At 48.2% G+C, this 24,003-nt stretch overlaps 1 protein-coding gene across 5 annotated transcripts in view; it reads right to left on the reverse strand.

Moving 5' to 3' along the window:
• Positions 1–24,003, reverse strand: part of LOC110503487 (cell adhesion molecule DSCAML1) — a 244,999-nt gene that overhangs the window by 31,910 nt on the left and 189,086 nt on the right. For all 5 annotated transcript variants that reach the window (XM_036961298.2, XM_036961296.2, XM_036961297.2 and 2 more), the window contains 10 exons: positions 19,362–19,567; positions 18,928–19,024; positions 18,304–18,432; positions 17,872–18,039; positions 17,688–17,758; positions 17,252–17,492; positions 6,793–6,939; positions 5,955–6,110; positions 2,282–2,421; positions 1–106 (listed from right to left, as the gene is read on the reverse strand). The exon at positions 1–106 is cut by the window's left edge and continues 48 nt beyond it. In XM_036961298.2, the coding sequence (XP_036817193.2) occupies positions 1–106; positions 2,282–2,421; positions 5,955–6,110; positions 6,793–6,939; positions 17,252–17,492; positions 17,688–17,758; positions 17,872–18,039; positions 18,304–18,432; positions 18,928–19,024; positions 19,362–19,567 (1,461 nt within the window). The remainder of the gene's footprint in view (positions 107–2,281; positions 2,422–5,954; positions 6,111–6,792; positions 6,940–17,251; positions 17,493–17,687; positions 17,759–17,871; positions 18,040–18,303; positions 18,433–18,927; positions 19,025–19,361; positions 19,568–24,003) is intronic.

The following is a 24,003-nucleotide window of genomic DNA, read 5'->3' on the forward strand; positions in this document are numbered from 1 at the left end:
CGGCGGTGGTGACGGCAGCGGCCCAGATGAGGTACTGCTGTCCGCGGTTCAGGTGGGTGACCCGGTAGAACAGCAGCTCGGGGTTGGCCTCGTACTCACTGGGGGCCTGGTTGGAGAAAACATCACAGTGTCCACTCCGGCGCTGATTTAGAATCTTTTTTAAACTTTACAGTCCTAATCAATAAGATTATATGGACAGATCCTAGATCAGCGCTCCTACTCTGAGATGTCCTACTCCGAGATGGATACAGGCCCTAGTATCCACACGCTATGAGAACAATGGTGGACAATAATAGAATTAGCTATGCTACGCTACATTATTTTTCTGCCATCAAAATGCCACAGTGTGTATAGAGTGTAGAGTTGATGGGGAGGAGGGATGGGGGACTGATGGGTGAGTGAAGAGAGCATGGGGGGGCACAAAGACCCCCTCTGGAAAAGAGAGAGAGAGAGAGGGTAAAGGAAGTGAAGAGGAGACCGCGGGGAGTGCAGGCGGTTAGACGAGAGCGAGGGAGGAAGACAACGGAGGACAGAACAATCAGACAGCCAGAGATATCATTAACAATCAGACAGTCTAATGAGGGCTATCTCCTGCAGGCAGTAGCAGAGGAGAGCACACACACACACACACACACACACACACACACACACACACACACACACACACACACACACACACACACACACACACACACACACACTGTGGCAGATATGACCTGGGGATGGATGCCAGGGCTCTGTATAATTGTAGTGTGTTTAAGCCAGCCGTGTGTCTGCTGTCTAGACACATCCTCATCACTGTCCAGACACACACATTCCGCGCCCCTTGCCCATCATACACCCCCCAGGTGCCCCAGCACCCAAGAAGTGCCCCCCCCCTCCCCACACCAAATGAGTCTGTGGCCCTCCAGCTGCCCAGCCTGTCACTGTGCTGCTCATCTTTACACAGACTAGAGAGAGAGAGAAAGAAAGAGAGAGAAAGAGAGAGAGAGCATATATCCATATTCATACAGTATCACAGTATGTTGTTGTGCAAAATTGTTTATTCTGGGCACATTTATTCACGTATTCATGTTGTTTTTCACTGTTTCTCACCTGAACGCAGCCCTGTGGAGATCTACTGGGGTGGCTGGCTTCATCGAAGCTTTCTTCTCTTCCCTCTGTTCCCTCTCTTTCTCCCTTCCCTCCCCTCTCTTTGTCTCCCCTGCCCCCTTTCCTCTCGCCATCTCCCCATCGTCTGTCCTCCCGCTCCCTCTATCTCTATTTCCTCCTTGTGTGCTCTCTCTTGTTCCTCTCTTTTCCTTCTTTCTTTTTTTGCCTCTCGGGCTTTTTTCTGGAGGGTGGAGGATGGATGGATGGTGGGAGGGGAGGGAGGAGTGTGTGACGGTGTAACGGATATTAAAATATCCCTCCGGCGCGGAGATAGCGCTGATCCGGGGAGCGATAGAGGGAGATAATGAAACGAGGAACAAAAGTACTCCCCGCGCGGCATGTCTGACCCAACCCCTCATCTCTCTCTCCAGTCGCACTCATTTACAAAGTAATCATCCCTCACACGGCGTGGGGGGCCAGGAGAGAGATAGAGAGATTTGTGAATGAGGGAAAGAGAGGAGTAGAGTGAGACCATGTGCATGTCTGAATGGGGTACATTCATTTGGTGTAAAGGATCACATAATATCTGTGTGTGTGCGGTTACGTGTGTGTATGTCTGTGTGAATATGCTGGAAGAGGTGTTTTATGCATGTATTTCAGGACTCGCAGTGTTGCTAGAAGAGAGAGAGGGAGAGAGAGAGCGAGAGAGAGAGACAGAGAGAGAGAGTGTGAGTGTGAGTGTGAGTGTGTGTGTTTGCTGTCAGCTTGTTTCCTGCCCTCGTTGATGAACAGTTGAGGTTGTTCTGCCAACGTGATGAGACACAGATATGCAGATGAAGCAGAAGGGTGAGCTTACCCGCGCACACACTGCGGTATGTTTCACACACATCCTGCTGATACTGCAGCACCAAACCACATGCATGCATGCACATGAACGCACACACACACACAGGAACGCACGCACACACACACACACACACACACACACACACATGAACGCACGCGCACACACATGAACGCACGCGCACACACATGAACGCACGAACACACACACACACACAAAAATACTCACAGACAGACAGACACAAACACATTCAGAGGATACTGTATTATAATCCATGCCAAGGGATCCTCTAAGTGAGTGAGGGCAAAACACCATTGACTTCATCCAACCCCTCTCTCAACTCACCGGTTGGCCTGATCCGGGGCTGGAGCAGTAGATGGTGTACTTGCGGATGATTCCATTGGGCTTGTGCGGGGGTAGCCAGGAAACCACCACACTGCTGGTGGAAGAGGGCACAGCTTTGATGCCAGCCGGGGGGCCAGGGTCTGAGTGACAGAGATAGAGGAGGAGAGAGAGACCATTACAGAGAGGATAGGACACGAGAGACATAAAGGACTGTGTCATCTGGACATCGTCATCAAGAACAATATTGTAACTGCATGCTCCTTCAAGGTGTGAAGTAGAATATTCCATTTATTGTAAAACAAAATTGAATGTTTGCTAAACATTCCTAATATTGAGTTGCATCCCCCTTTTTGCCCTCAGAACAGCCATGGACTCTACAAGGTCTTGAAAGTGTTCCACAGGGATGCTGGCCCATGTTGACTCCAATGCTTCCCACAGCTGTGTCAAGTTGTCTGGATGTCCTTTGGGGGGTGGACCATTCTTGGTAGACACGGGAAACTGTTGAGTGTGAAAAACCCAGCAGTAACCCCGTTTAAAGGCACTTCAATCTTTTGTCTTGCCCATTCACCGTCTGAATGGCACACATACAAAATCCATGTCTCAATTGTCTCAATGTTTGAGAATCCTTCTTTAACCTGTCTCCTCCCCTTCATCTACACAGATTGAAGTGGATTTAACAAGGGAGATCGATAAGGGATCATGGCTTTCACCTGGATTCACCGGGTCAGGTTGTCATGGAAAGAGCAAGTCTTAGGGAGGTGTTAAAGTGTACAGGCTGTTTGCAGCTTTGCTGGTCTCATTTGAAGAGGCTCAGAAGACTAAGAGAGGAGAGGAGACAGGAGAGAGCGAGAGAGAGAGAGAGATGGTGAGAGACAGAGAGAGAGATGGTGAGAGAGAGAAATGGTGAGAGACAGAGAGAGATGGTGAGAGAGAGAGAGAGAGATGGTGAGAGAGAGAGAGAGATGGTGTGTGAGAGACAGAGAGAGAGAGAGAGAGATGGTGAGAGAGAGAGAGAGGTAGTGTGTGAGAGAGAGAGAGAGGTAGTGTGTGAGAGAGAGAGAGAGATGGTGAGAGAGATGGTGAGAGAGAGAGAGAGACAGAGAGACAGAGAGAGAGAGAGAGAGAGAGAGAGAGAGAGAGAGAGAGAGGGAGAGAGAGAGAGGGAGAGAGAGACAGAGAGAGAGATGGTGAGAGAGAGAGAGAGAGAGAGAGGGAGGTGTGGGGTGACACGAACATACACTACCGTTCAAAAGCTTGGGGTCACTTAGAAATGTCCTTGAAAAGAGAGAATTCTCTTGGACGTATGTGGAGAGGGTGCCCCTGGACACACTGTCAACCGACATCAGACGAGGAGGAACTAACACACACACACACACACACACACACACACACACACACACACACACACACACACACACACACACACACACACACACACACACACACACACACACACACACACACACACACACACACACACACACACACACACACAGAAACCCGAAGGCAGTCTGAAGAACACATACACAGAGAGAAAGCAGAGGGTAAGAGAAAGATAGAGAGAGCAGAGAGAGAGAGAGGAATGGAAGAAAGACCTCTGAAATAAGACTTCTGGGAATCCCTCCTCTCTTCAGTCCCTCCTTCCGTCTCCAAACCCCGGCCCCTACCCCTGTTTTGCCCCAGGGAGGAGAGGAGAGGCGGACGTAATCCACAGCCCACCAGTGTAAGCACAAAATGTATTCTCTCTAAACCACAAATAATTAATCTCTCTCCTTGTGCTGGGTGCTGAGCTGGTCACACACACACACACACGCACTCACGCACGCACACACGCACACACACACACACACACACACACACATAGATGTACACACACACACACACCCTTGGACCCCCAAACACACACCCTTTGGCTTAGTTCTCATTAGTGCTGGTAATGGCACATCACAGCACAAAGAGGCATTTAATCAGCAACCTCAGCCTCCTAAACCTGACATCCATCCATCCATCCATCCCCCTCACATCTCACACATTAACCCTGGCTCCCACACCTTGTCTAGCATTAGGCCACACCCTCAACACATGTGCCTACATGCCTCTGTGTGTACAGTGCATTCGGAAAGTATTCAGACCCCTTGACCTTTTCCACATTTTGTTACAATAAAGCCTTATTTTAAAATAGTTGTTTTCCTCATCAATCTACACACAGTACTCCAAAATCACAGTTTTTATTTTTTATTTTAGAAAATGTATATTTATATATATAAAAATAAAACTGAAATATTATATTTACATAAGTATTCAGACCCTTTGCTCAGTGCTTTTTTAAAGCACCTTCGGCAGCGATTGCATTATCGAGTCTTCTTGGGTATGATGCTACAAACTTGGAACACCTGTATTTGGGGCGTTTCTCCAATTATTCTCTGCAGATCCTCTCAAGCTCTGTCAGGTTGGATGGGGAGCGTCGCTGCACAGCTTTTTTTCAGGACTCTCCAGAGATGTTTGATCGGGTTCAAGTCCGGTCCACTCAAGGACATTCAGAGAATGTCCCGAAGCCACTCCTGCCTTGTCTTGGCTGTGTGCTTTGGGTCGTTGTCCCGTTGTAAGGTGAACCTTCACCCCAGCCTGAGGTCCTGAGTGCTCTGGAGCAGGTTTTCATCAAAGATCTCTCTGTACTTTGCTCCGTTCATCTTTCCCTTGAACCTGACTAGTCTCCCAGTCCCTGCCGCTGAAAAACATCCCCACAGCATGATGCTGCCACCACCATGCTTCACCGTAGGGATGGTGCCAGGTTTCCTCCAGATGTAACACTTGGCATTCAGGCCAAAGAGTTCCATCTTGGTTTCATCAGACCAGAGACCGTTGTTTCTCATGGTCTGAGTCCTTTAGGTGCCTTTTTGGCACACTCCAAGCGGGCTGTCATTTGCATTTTACTGAGGAGTGGCTTCCGTCTGGCCACTCTACCATAAAGTCCTGAATGGTGGATGGTCCTGAATGGTGGAGTGCTGGAGAGCTAATTGTCTTTCTGGATGGTTCTCCCATCTCCACAGAGGACCTCTGGATATTTGTCAGAGTGGTTCTTGGTCACCTCCCTGACCAAGGCCGTTCTCCCCCGATTGCTCGGTTTGACCAGGCGGCCAGCTCTAGTAAGAGTCTTGGTGGTTTCAAACTTCTTCCATTTCAGAATGATGTAGGCCACTGTGTTTTTGGGTACATTCAATGCTGAAGACATGTTTTGGTACCCTTCCCCAGATCTGTGCCTCGACACAATCCTGTCTCAGAGCTCTACGGATAATTCCTTCGACCTCATGGCTTGGTTTTTGCTCTGACATGCACTGTCAACTGTGGGACCTTATATAGACAGGTGTGTGCCTTTCCATATCATGTCCAATCAATTGAATTTACCACAGGTGGACTCCAATCAAGTTGTCGAAATATCTCGAGGATGATCAATGGAAACAGGATGCACCTGCGCTCAATTTCGAGTCTCATAGCAAAGGGTCTGAATACTTATTTAAATAAGGTATTTCAATGATCCATCTTTAATACATATGCAAACATTTCTAAAAACCTGTGAAAAGTCAAGAGGTCTGAACACTTTCCGAATGCACTGTATGTTGGTGTGTGTGTGTGTGTGTGTGTGTGTGTGGGGGGGGGGGGGGGGTGTACTCACGGTCCTCACGGGTCTGGATGTACAGGACATTGCTCCTGACCCCGTCCCCAGCCTGGGTGTAGGCCAGCACCTGCACACTGTAGTTAGTGAACTTCTCCAGCCCTCTCAGCTCCACCTGCTCCCGGGTTGTCGTGATGTTCTGCATCTCTCCCCACTCTGACAGAGACAGAGGTAGCGGGATGGAGGGAGAGAGAGAGGGAGAGAGAGATGGAGGGGAAGAGGGCAATAGAATGAAAAGTGTATAGGGTTGGGCAAAAGGCCAAGGGAAAGGAAAGAGGACGAGCAGGAAGGAGTTGGACAATTGGGAAAGGACATGATCAAGTCCTCATGACTAGCTTTCCAAACAGAACCACAAGCACACCAACACACACACAAAGATACAGACGGGTAACTGAGCACGGTGCATGGCCCTTATTCAGTATCGCCGCATGTGGAGTTGCTTTGAGTTGGTTCAGGTTCGTGGTATGATTAGCTATTTTAGGGTTTCGTTGGCATTTTCTTTGAAAATATGTAGTAGGGATGGCAGGCTGGTGGTTGGGGTTGGTTTTAGGGATTCACTAAATAGCAAATGTTTTATTTAACCAGAAAATCATTTTTTTCTTTACAAGGAAGACCTGTCAATAAGGTCTGGCACATAAACCAGCCTAGGTATCAGTAGCGGTCAGAGGTCAGGGCTGAGGGTTGAAAGGGTAAAGGTCAAACCCTGAGGTCGACTCGTGGACTAATGGTGGAGGGGCCAGAGGTCAGATGTGAAAGGCGTAGCAGGGATAGTTACTCTGCGTGTGGCCTTGTGCCCGTGCGTGCGGGAGAGGGTATGTCGGACCCCCACAGCACCCACCTCCGTCGGGGAAGAGGGACCAGAAGACCACCCGGTAGCCCTTCAGCACGCCGTGCAGCGTCAGACGCGGGGGCTCTGCCCACGTGATTACCGCCTCGTCTGATGTCACTGAGATGGCCCGCACGTTCTGGGGCGGCTGGCTGGGCACTGGAAAAGGGAGGGAGGGGAAGAGATTATTATCAGAACCCATCAAAATACTACATGTCAAACACGACAGCTAGGGACAATTTCCCGGATATAGATTTAGCCAAGTCCTGGGCTTAACAGCAAGCTTAATGAAGAATCCCAAATGACAGCGCTTTTTTTTCCCCCCCCCGGGAAGTTTACGATCCTTAAAACACTGAGTAGTAAAACCCAAGACATGTAAAAACACAACTCAAACCCTCAATGAGCCTAAATGTCTAACCTGACATCAGACGTGAGGGATGACTCTAAATAAATAAATGTCCTCTCTGATGTGGAGATGTTGGCGTAAAACGGCTCCTCTGTCTCACTTCTCCCAGGTGCCCCTTCTATCTATCAGCTGCCCTTGGCTCACTGACCAACGGGCTTTCACTAGGCGAACAACGCCACCATTGAGGATGAACAGATCTGGACTTGTGAGAGAAAGAGGGGAACAGGACGCGTGGGTGAAGGCCGACTGAACGGAAAGAGAGAGAGAGCGAGAGCGAGAGAGAGAGAGAGAGAGAGAGAGAGGGAGAGAAATGAAAGAGGGAGAGTTGGCCTGCAACGATAGGGAAGCCGCAGCTGGTGTGGGGAGAGAGGGAGTGGCGGAGGAGGAAATGGGGTTAGGAAGGGAGAGAGGGAGGGAGAGGAGACATGAGAGGTTTGTGTTATCAGGTCTGAGGGTCCATCTCCGCTCTCAACCCCCAGTGGACTGAACTCCAACAGCCAGCAAGACGTTAACGATCCAGGGCCTGACACAATCATAACCTACTCCTTACCACTCACCTTGAATACAATACACACAAAGGGGAAGGAGGGGAGAGGGTAAGGGGGGGGGGGGGGGGGGGTGATACGAGAGTAGAATAGAGTAGAAACAGGAGAACATGGAAACAGACAAGAGGGGAGGAGAGAATGGAGTGAAAGAGTGGGTGGGAGAGAGAGATGTGAGGCAGCTTGAGAGGGAGTCGTGGCAGAGAGACAAATGAAAGGTGTCTTTTGGAGCGAGAGAGAGAGAGAGAGAGAGAGTGCAGAGCAGAGCAGAGCAGAGGTCAGGATCAGAGCTCCTGCATTTTTCAGCATTTTCTTTAAAAAAGATAGATTAGGAGTTAGATAAACTTTGATTTTTTTGTCAGGAACACATACTGGATTCTACCCTCTACAACATAACCCCTACTTCAAATCAAAACTTAAAACCTACAACCTGATCTTGGACGGAATTACGGAATCACCTGGAAAGTTCACAACTACCAAGGATTTATTACCTTATACAGCAAATTCTCTGGAAAACAACAGAAACCTGAAAACACCATCCAACCTGGAACTGAGTGAGTAATGTTTAGTCTGAAACTATATTTTATTTCCAAAAGCTAAGAAGAAAAATACACAACATTACTTTATAAGGACTGAATTCTGGAAACTCAGAATACTTGATAACGAGGACTCTGAGTCAAGTAATATAAATATCTATAAATCCGGAACAGTAATGGTACAGAGTAACCACAAACAGTTTCAGCTGGACTTTCACCTAATCAAAGAATTAGCCCAGCAGGAGAAGCTCTCCCTTGATAAAGATACCCCCACACCGAGCGGGTCAGACCAGACCTCTTCATTATGTAACCCCACAGATGAGCAACCCCCAGCGGAGAGTCAACCTCCCAGCACAGATTACCACTCCCTCATTGAAATGAAGGACAAATTCACCCAGCTGGAGGTAAGGCAGGTGGAGCTGGAACAGCAGGTGATTACACTTCAGTCAGCACAGACCCAGACAACAGTCCAGCACAACAACAGCCCCTTAACCAGACCCGGAGAGCTGGAGGTGGACAGAGACATATCTGCACTTTGGACAGTGGTGAGACAAATACAACAGGAGAAAGAGGAGCAGAACAGAGCACTAGAGGAGAGTATCAGACTGCTGGTGGAGGAGAGGTTGAGGGGGATAGAGGAGAGGGTGAGGGGGATGGAGTAGAAGTTGAGGGGGACGGCGTGTGACAGAGAACAACCCACTAGAGAGGTGGCCACCCCCACAGAGAAGCCAGCAGAACAGCCCACCTCAGCACCCAACAAAAGTCTCGACACCACAGCAGAACAGTCCACACCAGACCCTGACCATAGAGTCGACACCACAGCAGAACAGTCCACACCAGACCCTGACCATAGAGTCGACATCACAGCAGAACAGACAAATGAAGAACCCCAAGCCCAGAGGCTCTCACCCCCTCTGAGCACCCCCCCTGTCAGCCACCCTGATGGCCCTTCTGACAACCCCCCCACACCCACTGAGGACAAACACAAGACACAGATTGTACTACTTATGGACTCAAATGGGAAATATATAGAAGAAAAAAAACTTTTTCCCAAACACAGTGTGTCTAAACTCTGGTGTGCAAACACCCAGCGCGCCCTAGACCTTCTGTCTGAGGCCAAACTAGGCTCACCCAGCCACATAATAATACACACAGGCACAAACGACCTGAGAGCACAGCAGGAAAGAGTGGCCACAGCACTGAAGGGAGTGATTGAAAAGGCTTCTTCTACTTTCCCCAACGCACAAGTGGTTATCTCCACCCTGCTACCACGAAAAGACTTCCACCCTGCCACAATACAGCGGGTAAACGCAAGTATTTCCCATGACTGTGCCTCAAAACCAAACGTTTTCCTGGCCCACCACTCCACCCTGGACTTGAACAGCCTCTATGACCAGGTCCACCTGTACAAGGCAGCAGTGCCCACCTTTGCCCGAACTCTAAAGGACATCGCTCTCAAACGTATCCCCAACACTTCACACAGGAGCAACAGATCAATAGACACCCCACCCAGACCAGCGAGACACCCTCCCAGATCTGCAGGACCCCCCCCTGGACCTACACATAGAGGACCCACGCCAAGAGGAATTACATCCAGACCACAGTAAACCCAGACACATCCACACCCCCACCCCAACCAATCAACACCCCCCCACGTCAACCATGCCCACACCCCATTTAGGCCCCCTCAGATCAGACCTATGCCACTCCTGCCCACCCCATGCACCCCACCCCCGCAAAGAGGGCCTCAACATGGAAGCCACACATACGCCCAGGTAGTGAGCGAGCAAACAGTCCCAACCCCCACTCTCACACTCGCCCAAGCCAATGGCATGTACCAGATGCTCAGCAGGCTCTGCTCACACTTACTGGCCTGAGGCCAAACCACGACCAACAACATTGGACACTCTATGGAACAAAAAGCCTTCACTATATTATCCTGGAATATCCAAGGCCTGAGGTCATCTGCCTTTGGCCTAAAGAGCAGAAACCCGGACTTCACCAAAGAAATCGGCAATACAGACATTGTCATCCTGCAAGAAACCTGGTATAGAGGAGACGGACCCACTGGTTGCCCTCTAGGTTACAGAGAGCTGGTAGTCCCATCCACCAAACTACCAGGTGTGAAACAGGGAAGGGACTCAGGGGCTATGCTAATTTGGTATAGAGCAGACCTAACTCACTCCATTAAATTAATCAAAACAGGAACATTCTACATTTGGCTAGAAATTCAAAAGGAAATTATCCTAACAGAGAAAAATGTCCTCCTGTGTGCTACCTATATCCCCCCACTGGAATCCCCATATTTTAATGAAGACAGCTTATCCATCCTGGAGGGGGAAATCAATCATTTCCAGGCCCAGGGACATGTACTAGTCTGTGGCGACCTAAATGCCAGAACCGGACAAGAACCTGACACCCTCAGCACACAGGGGGACAAACACCTGCCTGGAGGTGACAGCATTCCCTCCCACATATGCCCCCCTAGGCACAACTATGACAACATAACCAACAAAAACGGGTCACAACTCCTGCAGCTCTGTCGCACGCTGGGTATGTACATAGTCAACGGTAGGCTTCGAGGGGACTCCTATGGTAGGTACACCTATAGCTCATCTCTTGGCAGTAGTACTGTAGACTACTTTATCACTGACCTCAACCCAGAGTCTCTCAGAGCGTTCACAGTCAGCCCACTGACACCCCTATCAGACCACAGCAAAATCTTAAACAGAGCAATACTCAATCATGAGGCATCAAAGCCAAAGGAACTGAGTAACATTAAGAAATGCTATAGATGGAAGGAATGCAGTTTGGAAACCTACCAAAAAACAATTAGGCAACAACAAATTCAATCCCTTTTAGACAATTTCCTGGGTAAAACGTTCCACTGTAATAGTGAAGGTGTAAACTTGGCAGTAGAAAATCTTAACAGTATATTTGACCTCTCAGCTTCCCTATCAAATCTAAAAATCTCAAATAGAAAACCGAAGAAAATTAACAATAATGACAAATGGTTTGATGAAGAATGCAAAAATCTAAGAAAGAAATTGAGAAACCTGTCCAACCAAAAACATAGAGACCCGGAAAACCTGAGTCTACGCCTTCACTATGGTGAATCACTAAAACAATACAGAAATACACTACAGAAAAAGAAGGAACAGCATGTCAGAAATCAGCTCAATGCAATTGAAGAATCCATAGACTCTAACCACTTCTGGGAAAATTGGAAAACACTAAACAAACAACAACACAAAGAATTATCTATCCAAAATGGAGATGTATGGGTAAACCACTTCTCCAATCTTTTTGGCTCTATAACAAAGAATAAAGAGCAAAAACATATACATGATCAAATGCAGATCTTAGAATCAACTATTAAAGACTACCAGAACCCACTGGATTCTCCAATTACATTGAATGAGTTACAGGACAAAATAAAAACCCTCCAACCCAAAAAGGCCTGTGGTGTTGATGGTATCCTCAATGAAATGATCAAATATACAGACAACAAATTCCAATTGGCTATACTAAAACTCTTTAACATCATACTTAGCTCTGGCATCTTCCCCAATATTTGGAACCAAGGACTGATCACCCCAATCCACAAAAGTGGAGACAAATCTGACCCCAATAACTACCGTGGAATATGTGTCAACAGTAACCTTGGGAAAATCCTCTGCATTATTATTAACAGCAGACTCGTACATTTCCTCAATGAAAACAATGTACTGAGCAAATGTCAAATTGGCTTTTTACCAAATTACCGTACAACAGACCATGTATTCACCCTGCACACCCTAATTGACAACCAAACAAACCAAAACAAAGGCAAAGTCTTCTCATGCTTTGTTGATTTCAAAAAAGCCTTCGACTCAATCTGGCATGAGGGTCTGCTATACAAACTGATGGAAAGTGGTGTTGGGGGTAAAACATACGACATTATAAAATCCATGTACACAAACAACAAGTGTGCGGTTAAAATTGGCAAAAAACACACACATTTCTTCACACAGGGTCGTGGGGTTAGACAGGGATGCAGCTTAAGCCCCACCCTTTTCAACATATATATCAATGAATTGGCGCGGGCACTAGAAAAGTCTGCAGCACCCGGCCTCCCCCTGCTAGAATCTGAAGTCAAATGTCTGCTGTTTGCCGATGATCTGGTGCTTCTGTCACCAACCAAGGAGGGCCTACAGCAGCACCTAGATCTTATGCACAGATTCTGTCAGACCTGGGCCCTGACAGTAAATCTCAGTAAGACCAAAATAATGGTGTTCCAAAAAAGGTCCAGTCACCAGGACCACAAATACAAATTCCATCTAGACACTGTTGTCCTAGAGCACACAAAAAACTATACATACCTTGGCCTAAACATCAGCGCCACAGGTAACTTCCACAAAGCTGTGAACGATCTAAGAGACAAGGCAAGAAGGGCATTCTATGCCATCAAAAGAAACATTTTCAACATACCAATTAGGATTTGGCTAAAAATACTTGAATCAGTCATAGAGCCCATTGCCCTTTATGGTTGTGAGGTCTGGGGTCCGCTCACTAACCAAGACTTCACAAAATGGGACAAACACCAAATTGAGACTCTGCACGCAGAATTCTGCAAAAAATATCCTCCGTGTACAACGTAGAACACCAAATAATGCATGCAGAGCAGAATTAGGCCGATACCCACTAATTATCAAAATCCAGAAAAGAGCCGTTAAATTCTACAACCACCTAAAAGGAAGCGATTCACAAACCTTCCATAACAAAGCCATCACCTACAGAGAGATGAACCTGGAGAAGAGTCCCCTAAGCAAGCTGGTCCTGGGGCTCTGTTCACAAACACAAACACACCCTACAGAGCCCCAGGACAACAGCACAATTAGACTCAACCAAATCATGAGAAAACAAAAAGATAATTACTTAACACATTGGAAAGAATTAACAAAAAAACAGAGCAAACTAGAATGCTATTTGGCCCTACACAGAGAGTACACAGCGGCAGAATACCTGACCACTGTGACTGACCCAAAATTAAGGAAAGCTTTGACTATGTACAGACTCAGTGAGCATAGCCTTGCTATTGAGAAAGGCCGCCGTAGGCAGACATGGCTCTCAAGAGAAGACAGGCTATGTGCTCACTGCCCACAAAATTAGGTGGAAACTGAGCTGCACTTCCTAACCTCCTGCCCAATGTATGACCATATTAGAGAGACATATTTCCCTCAGATTACACAGATCCACAAAGAATTTGAAAACAAATCCAATTTTGAAAAACTCCCATATCTACTGGGTGAAATTCCACAGTGTGCCATCACAGCAGCAAGATTTGTGACCTGTTGCCACGAGAAAAGGGCAACCAGTGAAGAACACACACCATTGTAAATACAACCCATATTTATGCTTATTTATTTTATCTTGTGTCCTTTAACCATTTGTACATTGTTAAAACACTGTATATATATATATAATATGACATTTGTAATGTCTTTACTGTTTTGAAACCTCTGTATGTGTAATGTTTACTGTTAATTTTTGTTGTTTTTCACTTTATATATTCACTTTGTACGTTGTCTACCTCACTTGCTTTGGCAATGTTAACACATGTTTCCCATGCCAATAAAGCCCTTGAATTGAATTGAATTGAATTGAGAGAGAGAGAGAGAGAGAGAGAGAGTGAGAGAGAGAGAGAGAGACAGAGAGAGAGAGAGAGAGAGAGAGAGAGAGAGAGAGAGAGAGAGAGAGAGAGAGAGAGAGAGAGAGAGAGAGAGAGAGAGAGAGAGAGAGAGAGAGAGAGAGAGAGGGAGAGAGAGACAGAGAGAGATAGGGGAGGAGGAGAGCAGGGTATGCGGGCATAGGAGGAGAGGAAGGGAGTTGAAAGAGGGAGCGAGGGAAGGGAAAAAGATGAAAAGAGGGAGCAGGGAGACAATGCGATCAGCTGTGGATAATTACGGCAGGAAGCAAAAAGAAAGAGAGAGACAAGCTAATTTGAATTATTTTTAGTATTCTTGTTGTTATCACTATTATCATAATGGACATCAATATCACTGTCACCACGGAGACAGCCACTGGGAAGAGCAATGCTCTGGACCAATGGGGCTTCAGCCAACTGTGTGTGTGTGTGTGTGTGTGTGTGTGTGTGTGTGTGTGTGTGTGTGTGTGTGTATGTGTATGTTTTCATATTTCATAGCAAGAGAGAAACATTAAGAGATAGAGGAGGCAGAGAGAGAGAGATGGGGGAGTGAGACAGAGAGAGAGCGCGGCAGAGAGAGAGATGGGGGAGTGAGACAGAGAGAGAGCGCTGCAGAGAGAGAGAGATGGGGGAGTGAGACAGAGAGAGAGCGCGGCAGAGAGAGAGATGGGGAAGTGAGACAGAGAGAGAGCGCGGCAGAGAGAGAAAGATGGGGAAGTGAGACAGAGAGAGAGCGCTGCAGAGAGAGAGAGATGGGGGAGTGAGACAGAGAGAGAGCGTGACAGAGAGAGAGAGAGAGAGAGATGGGGGAGTGAGAGAGTGAGACAGAGAGCGAGAGTGAGATGGGGGAGTGAGACAGAGAGAGAGAGATGGGGGAGTGAGACAGAGAGAGAGAGAGATGGGGGAGTGAGAGAGTGAGACAGAGAGCGAGAGTGAGATGGGGAGTGAGAGAGAGAGAGCGCGGCAGAGAGAGAGATGGGGGAGTGAGACAGAGAGAGAGTGCAGCAGAGAGAGAGAGAGATGGGGGAGTGAGACAGGGAGAGCGCAGCAGAGAGAGAGAGATGGGGGAGTGAGACAGAGAGAGAGAGAGAGAGAGAGAGAGAGAGAGAGAGAGAGAGAGAGAGAGAGAGAGAGATGGGGGAGTGAGACAGGGAGAGCGCAGCAGAGAGTGAGAGATGGGGAAGTGAGACAGAGAGAGAGCACGGCAGAGAGAGAGAGATAGGGGAGTGAGACAGAGAGAGAGAGCGGCAGAGAGAGAGAGATGGGGGAGTGAGACAGAGAGAGAGCGCTGTAGAGAGAGAGAGATGGGGGAGTGAGACAGAGAGAGAGCGTGATAGAGAGAGAGAGAGAGATGGGGGAGTGAGAGAGTGAGACAGAGAGCGAGAGTGAGATGGGGGAGTGAGACAGAGAGAGAGATGGGGGAGTGAGACAGAGAGAGAGAGAGAGATGGGGGAGTGAGAGAGTGAGACAGAGAGCGAGAGTGAGATGGGGAGTGAGACAGAGAGAGATGGGGAAGTGAGACAGAGAGAGAGAGAGCGCAATAGAGAGATAGAGAGTGAGAGAGAGAGATGGGGAAGTGAGAGAGAGAGAGCGCGGCAGAGAGAGAGAGAGAAAGATGGGGAAGTGAGACAGAGAGAGAGAGCGGCAGAGAGAGAGAGATGGGGGAGTGAGACAGAGAGAGAGCGCGGCAGAGAGAGAGATGGGGGAGTGAGACAGAGAGAGAGCGCTGCAGAGAGAGAGAGATGGGGGAGTGAGACAGAGAGAGAGCGCGGCAGAGAGAGAGATGGGGAAGTGAGACAGAGAGAGAGCGCGGCAGAGAGAGAAAGATGGGGAAGTGAGACAGAGAGAGAGCGCTGCAGAGAGAGAGAGATGGGGGAGTGAGACAGAGAGAGAGCGTGACAGAGAGAGAGAGAGAGAGAGATGGGGGAGTGAGAGAGTGAGACAGAGAGCGAGAGTGAGATGGGGGAGTGAGACAGAGAGAGAGAGATGGGGGAGTGAGACAGAGAGAGAGAGAGATGGGGGAGTGAGAGAGTGAGACAGAGAGCGAGAGTGAGATGGGGAGTGAGAGAGAGAGAGCGCGGCAGAGAGAGAGATGGGGGAGTGAGACAGAGAGAGAGTGCAGCAGAGAGAGAGAGAGATGGGGGAGTGAGACAGGGAGAGCGCAGCAGAGAGAGAGAGATGGGGGAGTGAGACAGAGAGAGAGAGAGAGAGAGAGAGAGAGAGAGAGAGAGAGAGAGAGAGAGAGAGAGAGAGAGTGAGAGAGATGGGGGAGTGAGACAGGGAGAGCGCAGCAGAGAGTGAGAGATGGGGAAGTGAGACAGAGAGAGAGCACGGCAGAGAGAGAGAGATAGGGGAGTGAGACAGAGAGAGAGAGCGGCAGAGAGAGAGAGATGGGGGAGTGAGACAGAGAGAGAGCGCTGTAGAGAGAGAGAGATGGGGGAGTGAGACAGAGAGAGAGCGTGATAGAGAGAGAGAGAGAGATGGGGGAGTGAGAGAGTGAGACAGAGAGCGAGAGTGAGATGGGGGAGTGAGACAGAGAGAGAGATGGGGGAGTGAGACAGAGAGAGAGAGAGAGATGGGGGAGTGAGAGAGTGAGACAGAGAGCGAGAGTGAGATGGGGAGTGAGACAGAGAGAGAGCGGCAGAGAGAGAGAGAGATGGGGGAGTGAGAGAGTGAGACAGAGAGCGAGAGAGATGGGGGAGTGCGGCAGAGAGAGAGCGTGACAGAGAGAGAGATGGGGGAGTGAGACAGAGAGAGAGTGCAGCAGAGAGAGAGAGAGATGGGGGAGTGAGACAGGGAGAGCGCAGCAGAGAGAGAGATGGGGGAGTGAGACAGAGAGAGAGAGAGAGAGAGAGAGAGAGATGGGGGAGTGAGACAGGGAGAGCGCAGCAGATAGAGAGAGATGGGGGAGTGAGACAGAGAGAGAGAGAGAGAGAGAGAGAGAGAGTGAGACAGAGAGAGAGCGTGACACAGAGCGAGAGAGAGAGAGAGAGAGAGACAGAGAGAGAGCGTGACACAGAGAGAGAGAGAGGTTAGAGATGAAGTGGGAGATATCTAAAACAAATCATAGCGAAGGGGAAAGAATCACTCGGGAATGTTGAAAGACGAGGTGAGGAGGGTGACAACGGCAGAGGGGATCAGGTATGTTTGGCCCTCTATCTCGGTCTCTGTGAACGTCTGACTCGTATGAACAGTGTAAGAACACTATTTTACTCCAACACGCCTACATCAGGGCTCCTGCTAAGAAAATAAATCGGGACATCGACAAAGGATTGCGCGTGCGTGTTGCACGTCCCCCTACCATCTTCCAGTGTGGTAGCGTTGATCTCAGAGCTGGAGGGGCCGGTGCCAGCCCTGTTGAAGGCCTGGACCACCACCCCATACTGGGCAAACTTCTTCAGGTTGTCCAGGGTGTACACCTCGCTGTCCCCCGTGGCCTTCATCTCCACAATGCTGTACTGGCCGTTACTGCCCGGCCCGTTCTCACGGTAACCGATCTGGTAGCCCCGGATCACCCCGTTCTGAAGCTCCTTTCTGGGGGCCTAGAGGAGGGAGAGAGGGAGAAGAGAGAAGGAAAGAGGAAAGCATCGACATTTGATTGTGTTGCATTGTAGAGGCGGGATGTAACGCGGATCAGATGTGTGATCTTTATGTGATTCCAGGTGTTCAATTTCAGAGTGTCTCATTTCACATCGCTTTGATGTCTCTGATCATCTTGAATCGACAGGTGGTTTTACCTTCCAGGTGACGCGGATGCTCTGCGAGGTCATAGGCAGGAGGAAAACCTCCACAGGAGGACCATCCGGCTCTGGAGGGAGGAAAAGAGAGATAGGCACTCTTCTTCGGGTCATCCAAGGTCATCTCATCGATATCTGTGTGTGTGTGTGTGTGTGTCTGTGTGTGTGATTGTGCTGGACTCACGTGCTTCCTCTGTGCTGATGGTGAGCTCCTTGCTGGCTTGACTGTGTCCGATCTTGTTGTAGGAGAACATGCGGATGCTGTAGATTTGGGCAGGGTGTAGATCCACGATGTTGGCCTGGTTATTGGTGGGAGAGATCTTACGGGTGGCATGCTTCAACTCCCAAGGATCTATGTGTGTTGGTGAGTGTGAGAGAGCGAGAGAGTGTGTGTGTGTGTGTGTGTGTGTGTGTGTGTGTGTGTGTGTGACAGAGAGAGAGAGACAGATCATGCGTGTGTATGCGTGTTTGTGTGTTTGTGTGTGTGTGTGTGTGTGTGTGTGTGTGTGTGTGTGTGTGCACCAAAGAGAGAAGATGCATTAGTCGGTTATAGTTATGTTCTCAGTGCCGACTAATAGTCCATCCCCAGTTCAACCCCCGCTGACCCCTGGCATACCTGTCTTGTTCTTGTACTCAATGTCGTAGCTGGTGATGATGCTGTTGCCGTCAAATCTCTGGGTCCAGCGCAGGTTCATACTCCGATCCTTCACCTCCCTCACCTCCAACTCTGGAGGGTCTGGGGGCTCTGAGAGAGAAAGAGGGAGAGAAAGAGGGAGAGAAAGAGGGAGAGGATGAAAGGAAATGGTAAAGGCGTAAGGGAGAAATATACACTCTTAGGAGAGCCCTTTTTAGTTCCAGGTAGAATAATTCCATGTAGAACCCTATGTAGAAAGGGTTCTACAAGGAACCAAAAAGGGTTATACCTGAAAACCAATAGGGTTCTTCGAAGGGCTCTCCTATTGGGACAGCCGAACCACCCTTTTAGGTTGTAGATCGCAAATCAAATTCTAAGCGTGTAGAGGGAATGGAACATAAGTATAGTGTGAAAGAAAGTGGTCCTGTATTGATTTTCTCTCTCTCCAGGTTCATGTCACACAAAGCAGTTAGTCACACAGGGCTATATTCACTCGGCAACAAACGGAAGGAAACAGGCTGGTTGTACAGGGATGATTACCTGAACTTCATTTTCCATCGCAAAACACTTTGCACAGGTGATTGTGTGGTGGTCTGACCCACTGACCTTGCACAGTGAGCTGGATGAGGCCCCGGCCCTCTCCATATGAGTTGATGGCATGGCAGGAGAAGAAGACCGAGTCACCACGCTCTGCTGGCTTCAGCTACACACACACACACACACACACAGACACACACAAAGAGAAAGAGACAGAGCGAGAGAGTCAGAGAGCGAAAGAGAGCGATAGATAGACACTCATCACCACCTCCCATCTAATCTAATTTCCTCCATTTGCTATATCTGATGTCCTATCCCTCTATATTGTGTGTATGTTTGTATATGTGTGTGTGTCTACAGTATGAATGTGCATGTGTCTGTGTGTTTATGTGTGTGTCTGTCTGTCTGTTTATGTGTGTGTGTTTGTGTGTGCGTGTGTTCATGTGTGTGTGTGTGTGTGTGTGTGTGTGTGTATATGTCTACAGTATATGTGTGTGACTCACCTTCAGCGTAGACAATACTTCGTCACTCTTCTCGTTGGGGCTGGTGGTGATGGCGTAGCGAGGGTTACGGTCGGGGTCGATGACCGTGTCACCGCGCTCCCAACGGATGATGATAGGCCATTCCCCCCTCGCTGTGCAGTTCAGCTCCTTAATCTGGCCCTTAATGGCCATGGTGGTGTTGGGGTGCGACGTGATCATTGCCGGGACTGGAGAGAGAACGAGGGAGGGAAGAATGAAGGCGGGATGAAGGGATGGATGGCGGAAAGTAGGGGAAATAATGGGACAGAGTCAGACAGGGAAATAGGGGCAGAGTGAGTTAGATCATCTTAGCCTCGGTCTCAATCCTCCTCATTAGGACATGCGACTGAGAATGAGATTTGACTTGAAACTAGTAATCTAACCAATTTATTTTGCCAATTAGCTTCAGCTGACCAGTGTGCCACCGTTGGTTTGACGTTGGATAGCCTATCTGTGGGGCTAGTTAGGGACCGTCAATATATTCCACAACGTAAATGGGACAATATTTTCATGTTGCACACCTTTTAGTTTCCCCATGAATTAAATGCTTTCAATGTTTGAATATGAATTTCTACAATTTATCATTGGTTTGAAGTTTTTCAGTCATTGAAATGTGGAGCTTTTGAAGTTTGAAAACATTGGCCCATGTACGTTGTGTAATTTACTGATGGCCCCTAACTAGACCCATGGGGATTTCCAAAGTCTCACAAAATTGACCATGGTCATTGTTGGGAATTATGATCGGGTCACATGCATCTGCGCTCCAAATTGACGATTACTTGGGTGCTGCCAGCTGTGGGCATGTGGGCAGGATGAAAATAAACCCAACCCAAGGAAAACTGTCACGCACCCTTCATTCCGTGACATTGTTTTATTTTTTTTTCAAAATATCTTGCAAATCTCAGTTTTGGACGAGACTAACTTCATGACCAAAATGTTCCTATTTACACTTTTTTCCCCCGGACTCATATCGATGCCACAAAGGATGTTTTCAACCAGAGAAGTTGTTTTTTCGAATTTTCCTGCAGTCCAATGACCTAATGGCCTCATGAGTGGAATGTTACTAATATTTTTCATCCTTTTATCATTAATAGCATTAGAATTATTATATATTTTTTAAAATCTGTTGTTTCTATGTTTTGCTATATTTCAGTCTTCTGTGATGTATATAACGTGTAATATTTGGATGCAATATCCGTCATGGTACAGGTGTCTTCTTTTTATAAGCCCATAACCATGTGTGTGAGGTGTGCACTTTTCTTTCAAAGTAGATTTGTTGAAGACTACCAAGAATCACTTTGTGTGGCCCTGATTTAGCCCACCGCGGTAAAAGTTTTAGTCCATTAGGCAATGGAGGAACAACGATCTTAGCGCTAAAGATGCCGTTTATAGTTTTGGGAAACGATAAAGTATCTCTGCACGATAAAGCAGCTTCCAAGATGGCGTAGCAGTGAAGACGTGTTTGTTTTGTCCTCTCGTGTACTTTTGTATTTTTTCATATTTTTTTGTATATATATTTACATTTATTTTCAATCTCTTCTCGATTTTTTATTCGATTATACCTTCCGGTAACCTGCCTCACCCAATGTGATACGGAACCGCTATTATTTTCAATTTTAGAACACATTCAAGAATCTCCAGAAGCTAACCAGCTAATTAGCTACAAGCTATTTAGTCATTGTTAGCCACTGCTAGCGGCTTTTACCTTCTGCACAGATACCAGCCCTGTTTTTAGCCTGTATAATACTCGCCTGTCTACCAATATCGCTTGTCTACCGATATCGGACTGTCTCTCCACAACAACGCCGGATTCCTGCCATAATCCCTGGACCACTACTTCACAGCTAGCTTTCACTCACCGTGGCACCTAGTACCGAAGCTATTACCTGAGGCCCACCTCCCGGCCTACTCAGCTGTTCACCCGAACCACACTCATACACGGCTAGAGCCCAAAACTCCACCGGATCCTTGCTGTAAACTCTGGACCTTGGCACCGGATCACCGCTGCTACCGATTGGATATAGTGGCTAACGCCACTGCCATGAAGCTAGCACCAGTTAGCCGTGAGCCAGGCACATCTCCCGGCTGGCAAAGTAAATTCCACAATACCTCTTTCGTCATCTGGCTTGGATTCTCTGTCGACACGGCACCCCGCCGCACCAACACGACTGGTTTGCCAACGAATATTCCATCCGCTGTGCCTTCATCCGGCCTCCGTCGGAGCAGACGCTACTAACTTTAAACGCTGTGTCGCTAGCGTAGTGGAGCTCCCCTGTTCCATCTACTGCTGCCCCCTGGACACTATGATCACTTGGCTACATAGCTGATGCCTGCTGGACTGTCCATTAATCACGGTACTCCATTCTGTTTATTTATTTTTTATTTGTCGGCCCCAGCCGCGAACTCTGGCTCTGTGTGTAGTTAATCCGACCCTCTCTGCCTAGTCATCACCATTTTACCTGCTGTTGTTGTGTTAGCTGATTGGCTGTTGTTGTCTCACCTGTTGTTTTAGCTAGCTCTCCCAATCAACACCTGCAATTACTTTATGCCTCGCTGTATGTCTCTCTCAAATTTCAATATGCCTTGTATACTGTTGTTCAGGTTAGTTATCATTGTTTTAGTTTACAATGGACCCCCTAGTTCCACTCTTCATACCTCTGATACCTCCTTTGTCCCACCTCCCACACATGCAGTGACCTCACCCATTACAACCAGCATGTCCAGAGATACAACCTCTCTTATCATCACACAGTGCCTGGGCTTACCTCTGCTGTACCCGCACCCCACCATACCCCTGTCTGCGCATTATGCTCTGAATATATTCTACCACGCCCCAAAATCTTCTCCTTTTATTCTTTGTCCCCAACGCTCTAGGTGACCAGTTTTGATAGCCTTTAGCTGCACCCTCATCCTACTCCTCCTCTGCCCTGCATGTCCGCAGGCACCCTCATTTGTTGACTTCTGTGATCGAAAAAGCCTTGGTTTCATGCATGTCAACATCAGAAGCCTCCTCCCTAAGTTAATTTTACTCACTGCTTTAGCACACTCTGCCAACCCTGATGTCCTTGCTGTGTCTGAATCCTGGCTCAGGAAGGCCACCAAAAATTCTGAGATTTCCATACCCAACTATAACATTTTCTGTCAAGATACAACTGCCAAAAGGGGAGGAGTTGCAGTCTACTGCAGAGATAGCCTGCAAAGTAATGTCATACTTTCCAGGTCCATACCCAAACAGTTCGAACTACTAATTTTGAAAATTACTCTCTCCAGAAATAAGTCTCTCACTGTTGCCGCCTGCTTACCGACCTCCCTCAGCTCCCAGCTGTGCCCTGGACACCATTTGTGAATTGATCGCCCCCCCATCTAGCTTCAGAGTTTGTTCTGTTAGGTGACCTAAACTGGGATATGCTTAACACCCCGGCAGTCCTACAATCTAAGCTAGATGCCCTCAATCTCACACAAATCATCAAGGAACCCACCAGGTACAACCCTAACTCTGTAAACAAGGGCACCCTCATAGACGTCATCCTGACCAACTGGCCCTCCAAATACACCTCCGCTGTCTTCAACCAGGATCTCAGCGATCACTGCCTCATTGCCTGTATCCGCTACGGAGCCGCAGTCAAACGACCACCCCTCATCACTGTCAAACGCTCCCTAAAACACTTCTGTGAGCAGGCCTTTCTAATCGACCTGGCCCGGGTATCCTGGAAGGACATTGACCTCATCCCGTCAGTTGAGGATGCCTGGTCATTCTTTAAAAGTAACTACCTCACCATTTTAGATAAGCATGCTCCGTTCAAAAAATGCAGAACTAAGAACAGATACAGCCCTTGGTTCACCCCAGACCTGACTGCCCTCGACCAGCACAAAAACATCCTGTGGCGGACTGCAATAGCATCGAATAGTCCCCGTGATATGCAACTGTTCAGGGAAGTCCGGAACCAATACACGCAGTCAGTCAGGAAAGCTAAGGCCAGCTTCTTCAGGCAGAAGTTTGCATCCTGTAGCTCCAACTCCAGAAAGTTCTGGGACACTGTGAAGTCAATGGAGAACAAGAGCACCTCCTCCCAGCTGCCCACTGCACTGAGGCTAGGTAATACGGTCACCACCGATAAATCCATGATAATCGAAAACTTCACCAAGCATTTCTCAACGGTTGGCCATGCCTTCCTTCTGGCTACTCCAACCTCGGCCAACAGCACAGCTGGGCTTGACAATCTGGACCCTCTATTTCTGAAACTATCCGCCGCCATTGTCGCAACCCCTATTGTCGCAACCCCTATTACCAGCCTGTTCAACCTCTCTTTCATATCATCTGGAAAGCTGCCGCGGTCAGACACCCTGGACCCAAACTGTTACAGACCTATATCCATCCTGCCCTGCCTATCTAAGGTCTTCGAAAGCCAAGTCAACAAACAGATCACTGACCATCTCGAATCCCACCGTACCTTCTCCGCTGTGCAATCTAGTTTCCGAGCCGGTCACGGGTGCCCCTCAGCCATGCTAAAGGTACTAAACGATAACATAACCGCCATTGATAAAAGACAGTACTGTGCAGCCGTCTTCATCGACCTGGCCAAGGCTTTCGACTCTGTCAATCACCATATTCTTAATCGGCAGA

The sequence above is a fragment of the Oncorhynchus mykiss genome, chromosome 24, assembly GCF_057628025.1.
Source record: "Oncorhynchus mykiss isolate SJ-2025 chromosome 24, ASM5762802v1, whole genome shotgun sequence".
NCBI classification, from domain to species: Eukaryota; Metazoa; Chordata; class Actinopteri; order Salmoniformes; family Salmonidae; genus Oncorhynchus; species Oncorhynchus mykiss.